Source organism: Gadus morhua, chromosome 4 (assembly GCF_902167405.1).
Source record: "Gadus morhua chromosome 4, gadMor3.0, whole genome shotgun sequence".
NCBI lineage: Eukaryota > Metazoa > Chordata > Actinopteri > Gadiformes > Gadidae > Gadus > Gadus morhua.
In genome coordinates this window covers 4,016,399-4,036,623 of record NC_044051.1, presented here as the reverse complement: position 1 = coordinate 4,036,623, position 20,225 = coordinate 4,016,399, and the positions used below count along the sequence as shown (strand labels likewise).

General features: G+C 48.5%; 2 protein-coding genes across 4 annotated transcripts in view; one reads left to right on the top strand and one right to left on the bottom strand.

Moving 5' to 3' along the window:
* The first annotated feature begins 156 nt into the window (after positions 1-156).
* lta4h (leukotriene A4 hydrolase) lies at positions 157-12,203 on the top strand. Its single transcript, XM_030355037.1, has 19 exons — positions 157-425; positions 969-1,099; positions 1,467-1,587; positions 2,168-2,236; positions 2,556-2,660; positions 3,064-3,116; positions 3,927-3,999; positions 4,111-4,251; positions 4,789-4,812; positions 5,018-5,088; positions 6,180-6,291; positions 7,359-7,503; positions 8,115-8,218; positions 8,461-8,531; positions 9,386-9,440; positions 9,550-9,645; positions 10,195-10,277; positions 10,711-10,815; positions 11,732-12,203. Exons 1-19 carry the CDS (start codon positions 270-272, stop codon positions 11,859-11,861), a joined length of 1,845 nt encoding a protein of 614 aa, XP_030210897.1. The 5' UTR covers positions 157-269; the 3' UTR covers positions 11,862-12,203.
* Positions 12,204-13,625: 1,422 nt separating this feature from the next.
* Positions 13,626-20,225, bottom strand: part of LOC115542658 (protein-methionine sulfoxide oxidase mical3b) — a 31,031-nt gene continuing 24,431 nt past the window's right edge. The window contains exons 25-35 of one of the 3 annotated variants that reach the window (XM_030354986.1): positions 19,757-19,825; positions 18,344-19,354; positions 17,835-17,929; positions 17,664-17,741; positions 17,049-17,099; positions 16,312-16,614; positions 15,770-15,863; positions 15,589-15,639; positions 15,198-15,297; positions 14,417-14,490; positions 13,626-13,882 (exon numbers count right to left, since the gene is read on the bottom strand). In XM_030354986.1, the coding sequence (XP_030210846.1) occupies positions 13,698-13,882; positions 14,417-14,490; positions 15,198-15,297; positions 15,589-15,639; positions 15,770-15,863; positions 16,312-16,614; positions 17,049-17,099; positions 17,664-17,741; positions 17,835-17,929; positions 18,344-19,354; positions 19,757-19,825 (2,111 nt within the window). In that variant the 3' untranslated portion in view covers positions 13,626-13,697. The remainder of the gene's footprint in view (positions 13,883-14,416; positions 14,491-15,197; positions 15,298-15,588; positions 15,640-15,769; positions 15,864-16,311; positions 16,615-17,048; positions 17,100-17,663; positions 17,742-17,834; positions 17,930-18,343; positions 19,355-19,756; positions 19,826-20,225) is intronic. The other 2 variants (XM_030354984.1, XM_030354983.1) reach the window with 2 other exon arrangements.

Here is a 20,225-nt window from a genome sequence, read left to right as displayed (position 1 = left end):
GGTGCTTGCTTAATAACTATTAATTGTATTCTCGTTCTAATCTTTATTGTCATTTAAGTCAAACTCTGTTAAACAATATTTAAAAATAAAACGGCAAAGTGGTTAATTTGGTCACAAGCAGAAATCTCGCGGTTGCGCCCGAGGCGACTACATATCCCACAATACAACGCGACTCGTCATCATCAAAATGTGCGGTCCCTCGGTTGTAGTTTAAAACCCCGGCATTTGAGCCTGAGCCTTGCTTTCTGCTCCCTCTCACTGAATTGACAATGGCTTCGGTTCAAGACCCCTGCTCCTTTGCGTCTTCCTCCAAGTGCACCACCAAGCATCTGAACCTCAGCTACCATGTGGACTTCGAGAGACGGGTTCTGAAGGGGAAGGTGGCGCTCACCGTGGAGGTTCTGGAGGATCGCTGCTCGACTGTGGTACAGTAACGCTATGCTTACACTACTGGTACTACTGGCACTGGTGGGATTATCACACGCTCCCAGAGCCGTAAGAGATGCGTAATACGCTGTACTATCAAATAAAAGCATTTGATTGAGGGGGACGAAAATATGCCCTCTGTTTGAATGGAAAAGATAATTAATTGTTTTTATTATTTTTTTAATAGTTACAAAATTGTCATGTTTTAAAAGTATTCGTTGGGAGGAATTTAAGCTTACAACTTACAACAATTAATATGTTTCCTTGAACTTTGACCGGTACAGTAATGCTGATGATGCGTAAAGAAAGTTGTGCGCTTGGTTTGACAGTTCAGCGGCACAAAGCCACCATCTGATACCTGGGGTCAAAAAGCAGAAACAACAATAAAACCCGACGATGTGTTCTCTGTAGAACTTCCCGTTGGCGTTTGTACACCCTGTGCCAACTCCGCAGTGATTACCCAAACTAAGTTGTGTTCGTGTTCGCGTTGTGTAAGTTCCCGTTCCCCCTTGTTTATTTCCTGCCTTCCTGCTATCTGTAAGACTTTGGACACCCGAGACCTCACGATCTTCTCGGCGACGGCAAATGGACAAAGTGCCAAGTTCAACATGGGTCCGGAGCACAGCTTCCTCGGCACCCCCTTGGAGATCACCCTGCCATTTGAGCTCTCCAGGTGACATGCCCCTTCCTGTAATCTCACCTTCAACCATCAACCATTAACATAACTGTTTTTTTTGTTTTCTTTTTCTAGTTTAATCTGATCCACTGCCATGCAACTTGGGTCTATGTGTCTCTGCGATCACAGATTACACCGTTCCAAAAAATGCAGTCATAGATAAAATCGGTGTGTGTGCATGCCTGTGTGGGTGTGTGTGTGTGTGTGTGTGTGTGTGTGTGTGTGTGTGTGGATGTTGGCCTGTGCCTGTACCTGTGCTTGCGTGTCTGTGTATGTGTGTGTCTGTGTGTGTGTGTGTGTGTGTGTATGTGTGTGTCTGTGTGCATTTGTGTGTGTGTGCGTGTGCGTATTTGGACATTATCAGGGGGCAGCAAGTGATTGTGGAGGTGGCCTATGAGACGGCTCCCAAGGCGACCGCGTTGCAGTGGCTCACACCTGACCAGACGGCGGGGAAGAAACAGCCGTACCTCTTCAGCCAGTGCCAGGTAGTCTTTGGACGAACGCACAAGGAAATCCATTATAAACTGCTCCCGTGCAATGTGGTTCACTAGCAGTTGCAGAGAGTGGATGTTGCGCTGGTTTACCACCTTTTTTTTCTGCGTGTGGCTGCAACGTTTTCCGACACATTGTCACATATCGACGCACGCACACGCATGCAGTGTGTTGTCCCTCACCCTCGGGCAATAAAACGCACACACTTCCCCTCTATGGGTTAGTCATAACAGGATCAAAGGGTGTAGGATTAAATAACGATTGAAGCACCATCATAAAGAAATTCAGTTCCAGACCACACGTCTGAGTCTCTTCCAATCCCCCCCATAGTAGTTTTGGGGATGTTGTTTTACTGACATTTTAATTTCCCCTCTACTGATGATAACTGCCTCTAGGCTTCCATTTTAATGCTTAATACTTAGTTTAATAATTAATGTACTGATAAGCTGCACGTAAAAAGAGTTTCACTTTTGCGGGTCAATGTCCTCACCCCATGAAAAGGTAATTACTTTCAGGGGCAAGCGATTAATATGAAGATATGAGGATATTGACCGCGCTACATCTCGTTTACAGGCCATCCACTGCAGGACAATGATCCCGTGTCAGGACACGCCCTCTGTGAAGCACTCCTACTATGCTCAGGTAAAACACACACACAGATACACACACACGCACACGCACACACACGCGCGCGCGCACATATTCTCAAAAATGTGCCAATAACAAGGTTTTGAGTATCTACGTTTCACTGCAGAAAATCCCAGAACAGTATTATGTAAATCATTATTATATTATTACAATAATATAATTGGATCTTTTCAATGTACGTTACATAATAACGAATCAATGTGACCATATTATACAGCCTAGCCCTGCATCATCCTGGCTGTACTTAAGGTGTGTGTGTGTGTGTGTGTGTGTGTGTGTGTGCGTGTGTGTGTGTGTGTGTGCTGCCCTCCAGGTGTCCGTGCCACAGGAGCTGGTGGCCGTGATGAGCGCCATACGTGACGGACAGGCGCCCGACCCGGAGGACAGCAGCCGGCTCGTCTACCGCTTCAGACAGCCGGTGAGCCCCGCCCACATCTCCCCGCCGCTCTCCGGTCCTCGCTTCTGATTGGCTCAAAGACGTTTTAGGAGCCGTTTCATAGGTCACCTCAACAATCACTCGCTGCCTCCCTGATAATGTTCACACACACACACACAGGCACACACACACACACACACAAAAACACATGAACGCACACACACACACACACACACCCTGTCATCGTGTCACAAATCATTTATTGTATTAACTCGTCGCAAATCTCGGCGTACGTTAGCCTGTGTTGCTCGGGAACCATTTTGCTGTCATGAGGAACTACCAGGCTTGCGTGTCTCCAATACAGGAAACAGAAACCGTTTTAATTGTGTGTATATCTGCCGACCTTTGACCCCCCCCCCCCCCCCCCCCCACCCATGCTCCTCAGGTGGCGATGCCGTCCTACCTGATCGCCATCGTGGTGGGGGCGCTGGAGAGCAGGTACCGTGTTCTCTGCTCCCTGAACCGACACACAACCAGCAACGGCCCCAGCCTGCGCTGACAGTGTTCAACTGTACTGACACATGAACACTTGATAATAATAATACATTTTATTTGTAAAGCACTTTTCATAAAATAATCTCAAAGTGCTACAGAAACCGAAAAAAACATAATAACAAAACAATAAGGGCAATGCCGCATTAAAGTCCGGTGATAAAATACGTTAAATAAAAACAGCTAAAAGAGGAGTTGAAGTGAGGATTTAATTTTGGAAAAAAATCGAAGGACAACTTAAGAACGCCTGATTGAACAAAAAGGTTTTAAGCCCTTTTTTAAAAGTGTCCACAGACTGGGGTTTCCGCAGATGTTCAGGGAGGGAGTTCCAGATGTGAGGGGCAGCGGAGCAGAAGGCTCGGTCTCCCAGGGTGAGAAGACTTGTCAGGGAAAAGCCTGATTTAGCCTAGGCGCAAAACCCTTAGAAAGAAGGGCAAGGATTTCTTTTTTTTCTATGTATATTTTCATACTTTTGAATGCAACCATTAGGATCGTCTTGTTTCAAAGGAGCAAAGTACCCAGAGCGCATACCTAGCGTAGCCTCATTTTTTCCTCACCCTCCGGAAAGGATCATGTCTATTTTCAGATTCTAAACAACAAAATGTTGCGTCTTTCAACTATACGACCGTGTGCTTTGGTCTTGTGTAGGCTAAGAGTCAACAGTAGTCTCTTCTTTATTTCTATCTTCTGTATTAATATTACATTATATATGTTTATATTTATATGTAATATCTTTCGTCCCCCCCCCCCCGCCAGAGAGATCGGGCCCCGGTCTCTTGTCTGGTCCGAGAAGGAGTTTGTAGACAAGGCGGCGTTCGAGTTTTCCGAGGTGAGATTCATCCCCTTATAGTTGGCCCCACTCTGCCCTGATCCCTCCTCCGTTTAACAACCGGACGTGCGGGTGAGTGACACTTCCTGTGTATGCCCCGCCCCTCCGCAGACGGAGAACATGCTGAAGACGGCGGAGTCCCTGGTGGGGCCGTACGTGTGGGGCCAGTACGACATCCTGGTGCTGCCCCCCTCCTTCCCCTACGGGGGTATGGAGAACCCCTGCCTCACCTTCGCCACGCCCACCCTGCTGGTAGGAGGACACACACGCGCACGCACGCACACACACACACACACACATTTATATTGTATTAGACAAACACACATTTATATTGTATTAGACACACACACATTTATATTGTATTAGACACACACACATTTATATTGTAGACACTAACACATTTATATTGTATTAGACACACACACATTTATATTGTATTAGACACACACACATTTATATTATATTACACACACACACATTTATATTATATATCACGCAAACACATATAGAAGGTTAAAGTTTCAGGTTTGATTTGAGACAGTGGTCTAAAAAAAAAAAAACATATTGAGTATTCCACAACTTTAAATAGTTATTTTGATTATTATTATTTTTATTTTGAAGTAATTGTATGCTTTGTGAGGTGTGTATCACTTCACAATAAATCATCAAAATTGCTATTTAAAATAAAGTTATTATATTTTCAAATGGCACCTGCCATACATTTAGGATTTGTACTCTTGGTATCTTGATATTTGTATGTAAAGTTTTGTTTTTTATTTTGTGTTGCAGGCCGGAGACCGATCCTTATCCAACGTAAGACAACAACTCCCTCTCTGTAATCCTTTGACACACAAACACGCAACACACCTAATCCCAACATATTTGTTTTGAATCAGACTTTGCATGACAGTGTGTGCGTTTTGCATTAATGAGCCACAATGAGGCTGAAAACAACACTGTATGCAAAAAGCGTACCGCATGTATCACGGTGATCGTCTGTCCGTGTGTCCGTCCCTAGGTCATCGCCCACGAGATCTCCCACAGCTGGACCGGTAACCTGGTGACTAACAAGACCTGGGAGCACTTCTGGTAGGGCTGCTCGAATATGGACAAAATCATAATCACGATTATTTTGGTCAATATGGAAATCGCGATTATTCTAACGATTATTTTTGAGTTGGAAACATGATGCATTTATTCAGCATTTCTCACCAAAAAAAACACTTTGTAACGGAGAACTTTGAAATCTCCCCTTTAAAAAAAAAGCAAGTATGTGTCCAGATGTTAATTTTTTTTTTTGTTTCAACTCAACTATTATTTTGGAGATTGTTCGAAATCACGATTACAATTGGATTAATTGCAAAGCCCTAACTTCTGGTTGGGCTGTTCCTGCCATTCAACGCATCATCTATCTGATACACGCGTCACTATAACCCTTAAAGAAGATGACATCTTTGGTGTAGATGCAGCTCTTCAAGTGTGATGTTTGTATGAGTTCACACACACGCAGCTCTTCAAGCTGTGTGTGATTGTTTTCATATGAAAGAAAATTCCCCTGAACTAGTGAAATTAAGCGAGGGAGGAAGTACAGCAAATTTGTCCAGTAATACATCTCTACTCTGACATTCCCTCGAATATATCGCTCCACAGCTATGCAAGAACATAACCCGTCGCTGTATTGACTATGTGCACGATACATTGTTCAGTATGAAGCTATACTGGGGCGTATCTCACAGACGGCTCTCTCCCGGCCTGGTCCTTAATCCTGGGATCAGTGTGAACAGAGGCCCACGCAGACATCTCGCTGTGTCTGCCTGTTTCACCATTCTCTCTTACAGACAGACAGACAGACAGACAGGACAGCTCTTTGATAGTGAAATCCCGAACAATAGGAGAGAAAACATACTCTCTAATAGCGTCGCTCGCATTCTAAGCATGAGTAGACCTGTGACTGTGATTACCATCATGTAGCAACCATCAGTTGGGGTGGTGATTGTGGTCTGGCTAGATGGTTGGTTTTGTCAAACCAGTTCAACTCTGCAACACATTCGTTTTCCCCGTCTCTCTGTCTCTCTTACTCTGTCTCTCTTACTCTGTCTCTCTGTTTCTGTCTCTCTTACTCTGTCTCTCTGTTTCTGTCTCTCTTACTCTGTCTCTCTGTCCGCCCCCCCCCCCCCCAGGCTGAACGAGGGCCACACCGTCTACCTGGAGCGCATGATCGGCAGATCTATGGAGAGCGAGCAGTTCAGACAGTTCAAGGCCATGGGAGGCTGGAAAGAGCTGCAGGAATCTGTGAGCAGCGCACTCACACACACGCACACACACCCACACACAAGCACGCACACACACAACAGCATGCACACACACGCACACACACACACACACACACACACACACACACACACACACACACACACACACACACACACACACACACACACACACACACACACACACGTTCTCATTCACATTGATGGTGTGTGTAACAGGTATCTCCGTGCAGGTGTGTGTATTTATGCGATGTGTCTTACACACAAGCACGCACACATACACAAAGCATGCACACAAATACACAAGGACGCACACACACAAGCAGGCACGCGCATACACGCGCACGCACGCACACACAGAAGCACGCACACCGCAGTGAAATAGCGAAGTCCCGATGATTCAATGATTACCGATCAGAACACCCCTCCCAGTTCCAATTCACCACAGTCTGTTCTCGGAGGACAGCCAGTTAAATGGAATACACCCTACACACGTTCATTTTCAGGAATGATTTATTTGCCTTGTTTATGCAGGATTTTATCTCCTGTGTTAGATAAGGCTCAGTGGTTGAGGTATGGAAAGCACTGTGTGTATGTAGCACGCAAACGTCTGATGAGCAAGATAAGTCTGTGCGTGTGTGGGAACACTGGCAGCTCATACACCCTCATAACACACGAGGGCCGGGCGGCATGTGGCTCAAGAGGCAGAGCGGGATGGCTGGTAACCGGAAGGTTGCTGGTTCGATCCCCGGCTCCTCCTAGCTAGACTGTCGAGGTGTCCCTGGGCAAGACGCCTCACCCTGACTGCTCCAGACGAGCTGGCTGTCGCCTTGCGTGGCTGACACCACCGTCGGTGTGCGAATGTGTGCATGAACGGGTGGATGTGAGGCAATACTGTAAAGAGCTTTGAGTGGCTACTGGTTAGAAAAGCGCGTCATAGATGCAGTCCATTTACAAGACAAGACGTGCGTGCTTGCGTGCGTGCGTGCGTGCGTGCGTGCGTGCGTGCGTGTGTGTGTGTGTGTTGGCAGCTCAGCCACCCCTTGTAACCCGACACTAAACCGTACACGCCCCCCCCCCCCCCTCCAGGTGAAGACGTTCGGAGCCGACAACCCCCTGACTAACCTGGTCCCCAGCCTTCAGGACGTGAACCCAGACGACGCCTTCTCCTCCGTGCCCTACGAGAAGGGGTTCGCCCTGCTCTACCACCTGGAGGAGCTGCTGGGGGGCCCAGGTGAGGGGGACACGCACACCTTCTGCCTCTGTCTGTCTATCAAGCAGCCTCACACTCTATTGCCCTCGCTCACACACACACACACGCAGTCTCTTTTAATATCTCACACTCACGCATGCATGTACGTACATGCGTAAGTACGTACGCACACATATGCATGCACGTACGCACGCACAGACAGACAGACAGACAGACAGACAGACAGACAGACAGACAGACAGACAGACAGACAGGCAGACTCTCACTCACGCACGCAAACAAACACACACAAGACACACATATATATATATATATATACACACGCACACACACACAAACCATTTTCTCTCACACACACACGGCCACACATACATAGACGCACATATACACGGCAAGACACACACAAGACAGACAGACACACACACACAAACTGCATCTGAAACGCATTGGATTTAATCATTCTTTTTTAATAAAGTTTGTTTTTCAGTGTGTTTACAACCGTTTTTTTTACAGTGTGTACAAATTGTTGACTTCGGTCATTAGGAAAAGTGCTTGATTCTTTTCCTTCCATCCGAGTAGAAAATAAAGGACTGTCACGATTAATAATCCGTTGTGTTCCTTCCCCGATGCAGTGGTGTTCATGGGCTTCGTCAAGTCCTACATCCAGATGTTCGCCTATGGCAGCGCCACCACAGAGGAGTGGAAGGCATACCTGTTCACCTACTTCCAGGACAAGGTGACCTTTGACCTTTCCCTTCCCCCCACCCGGGGCCTCTTCAGGCTAAGGCCCGATCCCATTTCTACCCCTTACCCCTTCCCCTTACCCCTCCCCCTTGTTTTGAAGGGGTAAGGGGAAGGGGGGAGGGGTAAGGGGTATAAAATGGGATTGGGCCTGAATCAGCCTGCATCAGACTTATTATATTTGTAATATGTTATATACCGTGTCCTGACGTCGCCCCCCCTGGGGTCTGTCTTCAGGTGGACGTCCTCAACAAGGTGGACTGGAACGCCTGGATGCACACACCGGGCATGCCGCCCGTCAAACCGCAGTGAGTGTCGCCATGGTTACGATCGGCACGCTCGTTCGGAGTCCGAGTGCGTTGACATCGAGTGCCTCGTCGGGAGTACTTCTCAGTTTTTTTTTTCCCGGAACGTGACCGATAAATACCGTTACACTCCAAAAGGAGAAATCATTCTTGTTGAATGGACGAAGCTCTCAATTCCACACTGGCCAATCACAGTGTTGTGCTCAGTCCTTTTTATTGTTTATATTTGCTGGCCAAATTTGTGTTCGAATCACACTCTTACAGATCCCTGCCTACAGGTACATGGCAACAAATATGTAGCGAATGCAAATAAACTGCCCTGTCACCAGTCTTTAGATATGAGTCTGAACTCATTAGTCTTTAGATGTGAGTCTACGTCATGTTGTGTTGTGTTGTATTGTATTATAGTACTTAACTGTGTAGCAACTGCAGTAGCTGCTATCACTGCTGTAACACGGGTAATTGGTTAGCCTAGCGATTGTTGTACTTGCACTTGGTTCTATGAACATCCTTTCTGTACCGACAGATATATATTGATGCACTTCTTATGACAAATGTATTTATTGTAAGTCGCCTTGGATAAAAGCGTCTGCTAAATGTAAATTTAAATCAGTCTTTAGATACGAGTCTAAACTCATTAGTCTTTAGATTTGAGTCTACGGTCATCAGTCTTTAGATATGACTCTGAACTCATTAGTCTTTAGATACGAGTCTAAAGTCTTGAGTTATGATTCTAAAGTCATCAGCCTTTAGATATGGGTCTAAAATCAGATCCACGGTCGGTACGACTCCCTCTCTAGTATCACGGCTCTATATCGTCTCCATGGATGTTGAGTTGATAGAATGTCTCCCCCCAGGTACGACACCACGATGGCGGACTCTTGCATCGCGCTGTGCAGTAAATGGACCAAGGTAACCTCCCCCCATTACGGCCGTCGGCGCCATCACACACACCAGAGTGACCGGGTTTGACCTGTGATCTGACTCCTCCCCCCCCCCCCCCCCCCCCTCCTTCTCCTAGGCCGGTGAGGCAGACCTGGGGGGTTTCACCGCGGCGGACCTGACAACCCTCTCCTCCCACCAGGTCATCGAGTTCCTGTCCCTCCTCCTGCAGGAGGTGAGACACACGGACACAGACAGACAGACAGTTTCTCTCACTCACTCACTCACTCACTCTCAAATTCGCTCAATCTCAAATTCAGTCACTCTAACTCACTCCAACTCACTCACTCACTCTCAGGCCCAATCCCATTTCTACCCCTTACCCCTTCCTCTTACCCCTTCCCCTTACCCCTCCCCCTTGTTTGAAGGGGAAGGGGGGAGGGGTAAGGGGAAGGGGTAAGGGGTAGAAATGGGTCGGGCCTCAATCTCTGAATATCTCACTTTTACACTCACTGACTCATTCACTCTCAAACTCACGCATTCACTCTCAAACTCACCCAATCAATCTCAAACTCACTGACTCAATCTCAATCTCTCCCACTCTCAAACTCACTCACTCATTCACTCACTCGTTAACTCCCTCGTTCACTCACTCTCCAACTCACTCCTTCGCTCTCAAACCCACTGACTCAACCACTCTCAAACTCATTCATGCGTACTTCACACTTGGAAGAGTTGCCTCCATTGCTGTGCATAAGGTAACAGCCCCCCCCCCCTCTTTCAGGAACCCCTCCCCCTGACCCATGTGAAGAGGATGCAGGAAGCGTACGACTTCAACAGCTGCATCAACGCTGAGATCCGCGCCAGGTGAGCTCCCCGACCACACCACCAGGCGCTCTGCATAGGGCGGGGTTACCGATTTTAGGCGTCTGTAGTTTCCTAGATTACACACAGAGTGCGGTCGATCGCTGAAATAGGTATATGTTTGTTTGTTGTTTTTACCAGCATTACCAAATAGAAAGCATCATTCGGATTGTTAGCTGACACGGTTTGTCTATAATTTAGTTTGTCCTTTTTACAAAACGTCAATAATAAAAACATGCGGTTTATGTCACCATACACTAGTAAGGGAAACATACTCGGGTAACATTAGATAGCAACTCTTTCTAGATTTTATCTATCTCATTAACGCTGATAGACACGCTTAGCATGAAGACCTCCACCGTTACGTCTCCTGCCACGTGCGTGTTACCTGAACGCGCACGTGTGTGTGTGTGTGTGTGTGTGTCTTTGCCTGCAGGTGGCTGCGTCTGTGTGTGAAGTCCCGGTGGGAGGAGGCGGTCCCCAAGGCGCTGCAGATGGCCACGGAGCAGGGCCGCATGAAGTTCACCCGCCCACTGTTCAGGTGCAGTGAGAGCCGCTCGATTATGGAGAAAATCATAATCACGATTATTTTGGTCAATATTGAAATCACCATTATTCAAACGATAATTTTTTTTAGTTTATAAACATGATGTATTTCTTGAGCGTGTCTCTCTCAAAAACACTTTGTAACTGAGAGCTGTGAAATTTCGCCTTAAAAAAAGGACACAAAATGGTCCAAAAGAAAATGTTCAAATCTAAAATAATGTACAGATATGTATCCAGCCGTTCTGTAGTTTCTATAAAAAAAAACTCGTTTATTTTGTGATCGTTTGACGCTAAAATCGAAATCGAGATTGAAATTAGATTCATCGGCCAGCCCTAGGTGCAGTCCACACCTCTTTAGAGACGGACCGAACCGTCTCTCCTGGTTTCACCACAACCTTCGTCATAAGTACAATTTGTGAAGTTGGCTTTGTAGTTCAGCATTTTAGCGTGAGCGCCCCCTGCTGTGGGCGTGAACGATGGCGGTACTCACGTTGGTCTTTGTGATGAGGCCTTTGGTTGAGAACCTGACTGGTGATTCACTGGTTTGGTTTTGTCCGCCTCTTGCGGTCTGTGTCAGTTTATAGTTTTTTGCAATGAAGAAATGAAGCGACATTAACGACAAAGAAATATCGGAACAAAAAACAATTAAACCTCGCAAAAATATTGTTGATTGTCGCAAAATTGTTGATCGCGAACCTTGTGCCTTTTGTCGTCGTTAATGGCGCTTTATGTTAGGAAAAAACGTCCCTTCCTTCTAGTTTGATCCCTGGCTCCTCGAGGTGTCTCTGGGCGAGGCACCTGACCCTAACAGCTCCCGATGACGGCGTGTGAACCGTCGTCTTTCCGGATCATAGCGTCTGCTGAACGCCCTAGTTTGGCCCTCAGTTTGACCGTTGGCCGTGTCATTGCAGGGAGGTGTACAACTTCGACAAGTTCCGCGACGAGGCGGTGCGCATGTTCAAGACCCACCGTGCCGCCATGCACCCGGTGATGGTGGACCTGCTGTCCAAGGACCTCAAGGTGGACCTCACCTCGTGCTAGGGGCGCTCCGTCTGCAGCACCCGACCACGGCTACCCCAACACAACTGCTGCAACCTTCCATACCGACATACTAACATCTAAGGAAACTTACGGAAAAGTGGATGTGCGCTTATTCATTTATTTTATTGTGCGCCTGTGTGTGCGTGTGCGTGTGTTTGCGTGTGCGGCTGTGAGATTATGCATCGCTCAGGGCACAGAAAGTGACCTCATGATTTTGGAAGCAGGAGCTGAAGGGTGCATCTGATGTACTCCTTGCCCTTCGTAGACCAGCGTGCTTCAAGGACTGTTGGCTACATCCTTTTTCTTGTGTCTTCAATAAAACCTTTCTACATCCAGGACAAAGGAGTCTGGTCTTACTGACTCAGCACACACACTCATCACTAATTACTGGTAGGATGGTGAAATCGGTTAATCTTATTCAAAAAGGATGGGAGTTGGACTAAAACAGCTCCAAAGGTTTCGTCATCTATTAACGGGAAGCAAAAGGGTTGGGCAGATAAATTGATAATGAATGTAAGCATGGGCCACATCATCCGAACACATTATCCTTCATTTAGATTGGTGGACCGGTGCGAGTTAATTAAGTGAACACCTGGTGATAATGAGGGGAATTCTAATTGGGTTCAGGTGAATTCAATTTCCTTAATTAGCTTATGTGAACAGTACCTAAAAGAACCAAACACTCGATGCATTAATAATTTATTATACAATATATAAATAACACATTAGAAGATAAAAAATAAGAAAAAACACCAAACCCAGTGTGGTCTCTCGTAAACATCGGTTAGGAGAGGTAACCATGGTAACACATTAGTAGAGGGTGAGCAAAGAGTCCGCACCCAGCTGAGGAAGGTTCCGGAGGCTGAAGTTAGTCAAGTGAGGAGGAGGGGGGAGGGGGTTGGGGGGTTGGGGGGCCCCACCCCCCACCTGAAGTTAGAATTTCAACATGGCAACCCAAGAATGTGTGTGCGTGTCTGTGCGTGTGTATAAGGCAATCAATGGTGTAACCCGGCAGGGAGAGTGAACCGTTTTATGAGGCAAGAGGTGCTGCAAGATGAGAGTCTGTGTCTACAATTGTAGCGGATGTGGTTGTGTGTGTGTGTGTGTGTGTGTGTGTGTGCGCATGAATGTGTGTTTATATGTGTGGGTAAGATGGTTTCTATGCATGTTTCTATGAGTGTGTGTGTGTGTGTGTTATATGCTTGCATATAAACACGTTTGTGTGCGTGTGTGTGTATGCGTGTGTCCATGTGCGGGTACGTGTATCAGTGTGTGTGTGCGTGTTTATATGCATACATGGTTGTGTGTGTATATATGTGCATGTGTCTGTGAGAGTGTGTCTGTGTTTGTCCGTGTGTGCGCATATCAGTGTGTGTGCGTATCAGTGTGCATGTTTGTGTGTCTGTGAGTGTGTGTTGAGGTGTCTGCGAGTGTATGTGTGTGTCTGCAAGTGAGTGTTTCTGTGCATGAGTGTGTGTGTGTGTGTGTGTGTGTGTGTGTGCGTGTGCATGTTTTGATGTGTCTGCGGGTGTGTACGTGTGTGTGTGTTTCTGTGCGTGTGTGTGTGTGTTTTGATGCGTGTGTCTGCAAGTGTGTGCTTCTGTGCATGAGTGCGTGTGTGTGTGTATGTCTGTGTCTGTGTGTGTGTGTGTGTGTGTGTGTGTGTGTGTGTGTGTGTGTGTGTGTGTGTGTCTGGGTGTGTGTGGGGGTGTGTGTGTCTGTGTGTGTGCGTGTGTTTCTGTGTGTGTGTGTGTGTGTGTGTGTGTGTGTGTGTGTGTGTGTTTGTTTCTGTGTGTGTGTCTGTGTCTGTGTCTGTGTGTGTTTCAGTGTGCCTGCTCAGGCCCAGCGCAGCCCCGCCCCCCGGTTCAGCACCACCTCCTCCAGGTCCCTCTCCTCCTGGCTCTCCTGAAGCCGCTGCTCCTCCAGCAGCGCCACCAGGGAGTCCCGCTGCTCCACCACCTCCAGCATCTCCTCCAGGATCAGACGCTCCTCCGCCAGCTCCCCAGGGCCCTTCAGGTGGTCTGGGGGGGGGGGGGGGGGGGGAGGGGGGGATAGGGGGAAGAGGAGGGGGGGGTGGTAGGAGGAGGGGGCAGGAGGGGGACAGGAGGAAGAGGTAGAGGAGGTGGAGGTAGAGGAGGTGGAGGTAGAAGAGGTGGAGGTAGAGGAGGTGGAGGTAGAGGAGGTGGAGGAAGAGGAGGAGGTAGAGAGAGGGGAGGGGTGAAGGAGAAAGGAGAGGACACAGAAGAATAGTGATGAATATATAAACTTGTAATATAGAATATGTTACTTGTAGTTTTCCCAATAACAATCAACCCTCCAACTCGATACCTCGTCCAATTACATGGACACTGAGTGAGTGAGTGAGTGAGTGAGTGAGTGAGTGAGTGAGTGAGTGAGTGAGTGAGTGAGTGAGTGAGTGAGTGAGTGAGTGAGTGAGTGGGTGAGAAATCCATTTCCTTGATATTCGGGAACGTGACACAATACTCCATGCAGATCATCTGCAGACTTCGTCTGTCATTAAAAGAACAACAACTTCAGCTAGCCGGCTAGCTTACCGTCCACAGCCATCTGCTCTCTGAGCTCCTGCTGCAGCCGGCTCTGTCTGTCCTCCAGCTCCAGCTCTCTAGCGCTAGAGGTGGACGGTGGTGGGGGGGAGAATTACAGGCCCAGTAATGCGGAGACATTAGCGATTCATCACAGTAATGATAACCCATTAGAGATCAACCGCCTACTTTCCCAAGAGGCAGATTCTGGCTCATCGCTCGGTCGGTCTAGACACTACATCATTCATTCATTATATATATATGAATAATTCAATATGTATATTTATAGATGTGTATTAAATATTCAAAGTAAAATGTATTAATAATAACATAATTATAAGGCACAGTGTTGCAAAATAAAATAAAATAAAGCAAAACCAAACACTCTAAAAAGTCAGTTAGAAGTATCCTTGGCAACGGAACATTCATATGATGTAAGGGAGGAGCTAAAGAATCAGAAGGGAGGAGCCAAAAAGTTAGGAGGGAGGAGCCAAATAGTCAGAAGGGAGGGGCTAACGACTCAGAAGGTAGGAGCTAAAGAGTCAGAAGGGAGGAGCTAGAGTCTGAAAGGAGGAGCTAATGAGTCAGTAGGGAGGAGCTAAAGAGTCAGAAGGGAGGAGCCAAAGAGTCAGAAGGGAGGGGCTAAAGAGTCAGAAGGGAGGAGCTAAAGAGTCAGAAGGGAGGAGCTAAAGAGTTGAGGTTAGGTTACGTCCGTCATGTAAAAAGGAAGGTGTTTGTGTTTGTGTGCGTGTGCGTGTGTTTGTGTGCATTGACGAATTTCAAAGGGACTCACAATATCATGAGCTCGGACTCGTAGCGCACCATGGCGTTCTTCTGCTGTACCAGCTGGAACCACTGCTGCATCAGGGCTGGGCTGTCCAGGTTCCCCATCCCTTCAAAATAAAATTATTTTGAACCCATTGTAAAGTGTCCAGGTTCCCCATCCCTTCAAAATAAAAGTCCCTTGAACCCATTGTCAAGTGTCCAGGTTCCCCATGCCTTTCGAAATAAGAGTCCTTTGACCTGTTGTAAAGTGTCCAGGTTCCCCATACCTTTCAAAATAAAAGTCATTTGACCAGTTATAAAGTAAAAGCTCACTAAATCATTTAGTGGACGCTTTTATCCAAAGCGATTACAGACAGACAGACAGACAGACTGACGTGTAAACAAGGTGGAGGACGTACCGCTGAGGTGGAGGTCCAGGTCCTCGTTGTCGTTGGAGTCGCCCCAGTAGTCTAGAGGGGACCCCCAGAACAGAGGTCAGAGCTGTTCCCATCCAGGCAAACAGTGTGTGTGTGTGTGTGTGTGTGTGTGTGTGTGTGTGTGTGTGTGTGTGTGTGTGTGTGTGTGTGTGTGTGTGTGTACCTGCTTCCCCTCTCAAGGCCTTCTCCACGGCCACGCCCCGCTCCTCGAGCTGCCTCTGCTTCTCCTCCACCTGCTCCAGCTGCCTCTGGATGATCTGTGGAGCACACACACACACACACACACACACACACACACACACACACACACACACACACACACACACACACACACACACACACACACACACACACACACACACACACACGAACACGCATTAGTACACACACACACACACACATACACATACACACACCCACATACGCATAAGAATGCATACACACACACACGCACACACACACTTAAGTACAGATTCTCACAAAAACATACAAATTCACATAAGCACTCAAACACAAACCAAGCACATGAACACAAACACACACTCAAACATCACACACACACACACCACGCATACACACAATCACACATAAACGAAGCACAGAAACACATAAACACACACACAAACATCACACACACAAACCATGACACACATAAGCCAACACAAACAGACACACACACATATACAATCACCCCCCCCCCATCACCTGGGCCTTGTGGAGCCTCTTCAGCTGCTCCTGCTTGGCCTGCCTCCTCGCCGCCCGCTGCACCCGCCGGGTGAGCCTGGCGTCCAGCGCCGCCTCCGCCCGCCGCGCCTCCACCTTCCTCGCCTCCACCTCCTCCTCCTCCTCCCCCTCCTCCGCCCCCCGGCCAGGCCGGAACAGGCTCTCCTCCGTCACCCCCAGGCTGGACGGCTCCTTGGTGCGCACCGCCACCCCCACCACCTCCGTGGGGCAGGACGAGGCCGCCTCCCTCTCCCCAGGCCCCGCCCCCTTCCCCAGGGACTGCTTCTGAGAGGGGGGGGGGGGGGTGAAGTATGAGGTCACCCGTTGTACTCACATGGCGTTACATTACGTTACGTTACATTACATTTATTTTGCTGTTGTGTTCAACCCAAGCACCCCACAGTGCATTTGACACTGAAGATGGAACGCAAAGAATCAATCATGCACGTTTAAATCGTCAAACACGCAAACTTCTTTCCGGAGACGGATCTTTGATTTTCATGGACCAAGATGCAAACTCAAGAGTTTTCAGACTGGAGCTGCAGAGTTAGGGTAGGGTTACATCACCTAACTTTGATATGATAGCCTTTTTTGTCATTGGATTTTAGGAGCCTACAGATGTTCCGCATTGGAACGCAGCCTACAGTGTCACTACATCACTCTAGGCCCCTGAGGCGACAGACTACAGGCCGGAGGAGCTTCGGAGATGGTCCCCCTACCTTCATGACGTACGCTCGCTTGAAGGCCAGCGCATGAGGCACGTAGGCGGGCTTGGAGAAATCGTAGAGAGTTTGAACGCGTTAACAAAACTATCTGTTTACTAGTGCGAAAGAAAATAAAAGTGGTGATGACTAAAGCTACATGGAGACTATAACTAAAGGGGAATGCAAAGGCTGGATTGTATATCTATATTGCACGTACACGGCCTTATAAAAGGACTTTAAATATATGTGAAACACATCGACTATCTTTATTGTGCTATTTTACAAACTGTTTGATGCTAGTGATGGATCAATACCACTTTGTGACCAGCAAACCAAGTAGTAGACCTTTCCTTCTGGTCCACTTTTTTTACATGTTACATGCTTTTATTTTGAAGGGTTCAAATCTGATATTATACATAAGGCTAATTATACTTTGAGATACAAATTGCAGCTTTGCTGGAGGCCTTCACAGATTTGACCCATGTCCGTATTTTGTCTTGGTTTGGGGCTGGTTTGTGATACCAGTACCAGTATTGGTGCATCCTCTTGCATTCTAACTCTATTGGGACAGATCTGTGGGTTTCTCTGTGCTATTGGGACAGATCTGTGGGTTTCTCTGTGCTGGTGTACCTCCACTGACTCCGTCTCCTCCTCCTTTATCGTGACCTTCTGAATATTCGAAGCGAGGTCAGAGAGTTCCGCACGCAGCTACGAAACATCGGATGTAGACTTTACGTTATCTCCCGCTACTTTTAATGAACTACTTTTGGACTCATGTTGTTGTGATTGTGAGGTTCTTACGTTGGTCTTGGGGTTGAGAGAGCAGTGTTGCAGAACGCTGGAGCAGGCCAGGTCAGACTCCTCTGGCCATCCTGACGCTCCACTCAGCTGGTAATCTAGCAATGAGTAGGAGAAGAGCTTAATGACAGCATGCAGTACACCGAGTCTACCAACAGGTGGCAGCACTTTGGAAGAGTAACCGATAATTTAATTTAGCAGACACGGGTCCACTGTAATTATGGGTAATACACTAATACATTAATCGAGGGAAATTAAGGTTAATACAGTAATCGAGGGGAATTAAGAGTCATACAGCAATCAAGGGGAATTAAGGGTAATATAGTCATCAAAGGGGAATTAAGAGTACAGTAATCAAAGGGCATTAAGAGGAATACAGTAATCAAAGGGATTTAAGGGTAAAAAGAAACACAATAAAGAATAACGATATCTAGTAATATAAAGCATATGTAAAACATAGTATTATAATTTATGCACCAAATATAAAAATAAAAACACAACTGATGCCTCACCTGTGGCCTGCCTCGACCGGCCCTCCTTCCTCTCCCGGGCGGCGGCGGCCATGTTCCCGCCCACAGAGCCCCCCCCCTCCCTCTTCTTCCTCTCCTTCCCGGAGAACAGGGCCTTCCAGAGGGCCCTGGCCCCGCCCCGCCCCGCCCACCGGGGGCCCTCCCCCCCCGCTGGGGGCGGGGCCTCCCGCAGGCTCTTCAGGTGGAGGAACAGGGAGCTCCCCTGGAGGGGGGCCAGCACCCTGGGGGGCCGGCGCCCCTCCCCCGCCCCGCCCCTCCTCCTCCTCCTCGTCGTCTCCCCGGCGGCGCGGGGGTGTCCGTTGTCCGCCCCCTCCCCCCCCCGCCCCCCCTCCCTCATCCCCCGCTCCTCCCGCTCCGCCCGGGCGCCCCTCTCCTGACGGAGCAGCTCCAGGGAGGAGGCGGCGAAGGAGGAGCAGAGGGCGGAGCCCGCCTCCTCAGAGGCCACGCCCCCCCCCACGCCGACCTCGCTCCCGTCGGGGTCGCGGCGGACCCCCCCGCAACGCAGGGCCAGGGCGGGGAACACCGGCAGGGGGGGTCCGGGGCGGTCTAGGCCCCGCCCCCGGGGAGGGGGCGAGGCGGTCGGCGTGGCGACGGCGGTGTCGCTGGGGCCGCTGTCGACGCCCACGCCGGAGCTGCTGCTGCTGCCCCGCGCGGGGGGGCCACCGACCCCGGACCCCCCCGAGGAGGAGGTGACGTTGGAGGAGGAGGAGGAGGAGAGGAGGGAGGAGCAAAGGCCCGAGGAGCGCTCGGGGGTCGACGCCGCCGCAGTGGGCGTCGGCGTCAGGGTGAGGTGGGAGTAGCCAAGGGTGAGAGGGGAGGAGCCGATGGAGGCGAAGGAGCGGATGTGACACGGGATGAGGAGGTCCAGGGTGGTGGTGGTGGTGGTGGTGGAGTCGGGTTCCGGGTGGGGGTCGTCCCGTGTGTGAGTGTGCGTGATGTCACTTCCTCCCCGAGTGGAGTGCGTCTTGGGAACAGGAGGAGCCGACTCCTCCTCTGAAGGAGGAGGAAGGAGGCGGGAGATTAGCAGAAATAAATCAATAAGTACATTTACTGATAGCTGCTAATAGCTAGCCTTCGGTGATGTTAAAACTATTAAAGTTTGAAAAAATAAAAGCAGTTTGACCCTTAAGTTGGAATGTAAACTATATAATTTTAACACTGGAAACACAATATTAATATTGTATTATTGAATCCAGTTTATTAAATTGTATTTTATTAAAATAGCTTAGTTTAGTTTAATAGTCTAGTACACAAAAACATGGATAAAACACCGAACAAAACAACTTGAAAAACATTACAGCTTGGTGTCAAGCGCCACCACGAGCAACAGTGATTTCATCGCATGCAAAAGTTTAGTCATTAGTCATTGTTATTTATCTCACGTCAGAGCACTACCTGATTCCTCCACTAGAGGGAGCCAGAGGCCCGAATACCGCTCCATCTCCCAGGGGCTATACTCCCCTTCTAACACACGCACACGCACACACACACACAAGCACACACACACACACACACACACAGGCCCGCAAGAACAGACACACACCCGCAAGAACACACACACAAACAGACACAAACACACGTACACGCACACACACACACACACGTACACACACGTCACCAAGAGACAAATAGAGCTGCCCCTAGTTTAAATGCATGTAATGACGCGAAAGACTGCAGCAGAGAGCAGAGACGGACGGACGGACAGACAGACAGACAGACAGACAGACAGACAGACAGACAGACAGACAGACAGACAGACAGACAGACAGACAGACAGACAGACAGACAGACAGACAGACAGACAGACAGACAGACAGACAGACAGACAGACACAGACAGACGGACGGACGGACGGACGGACGGA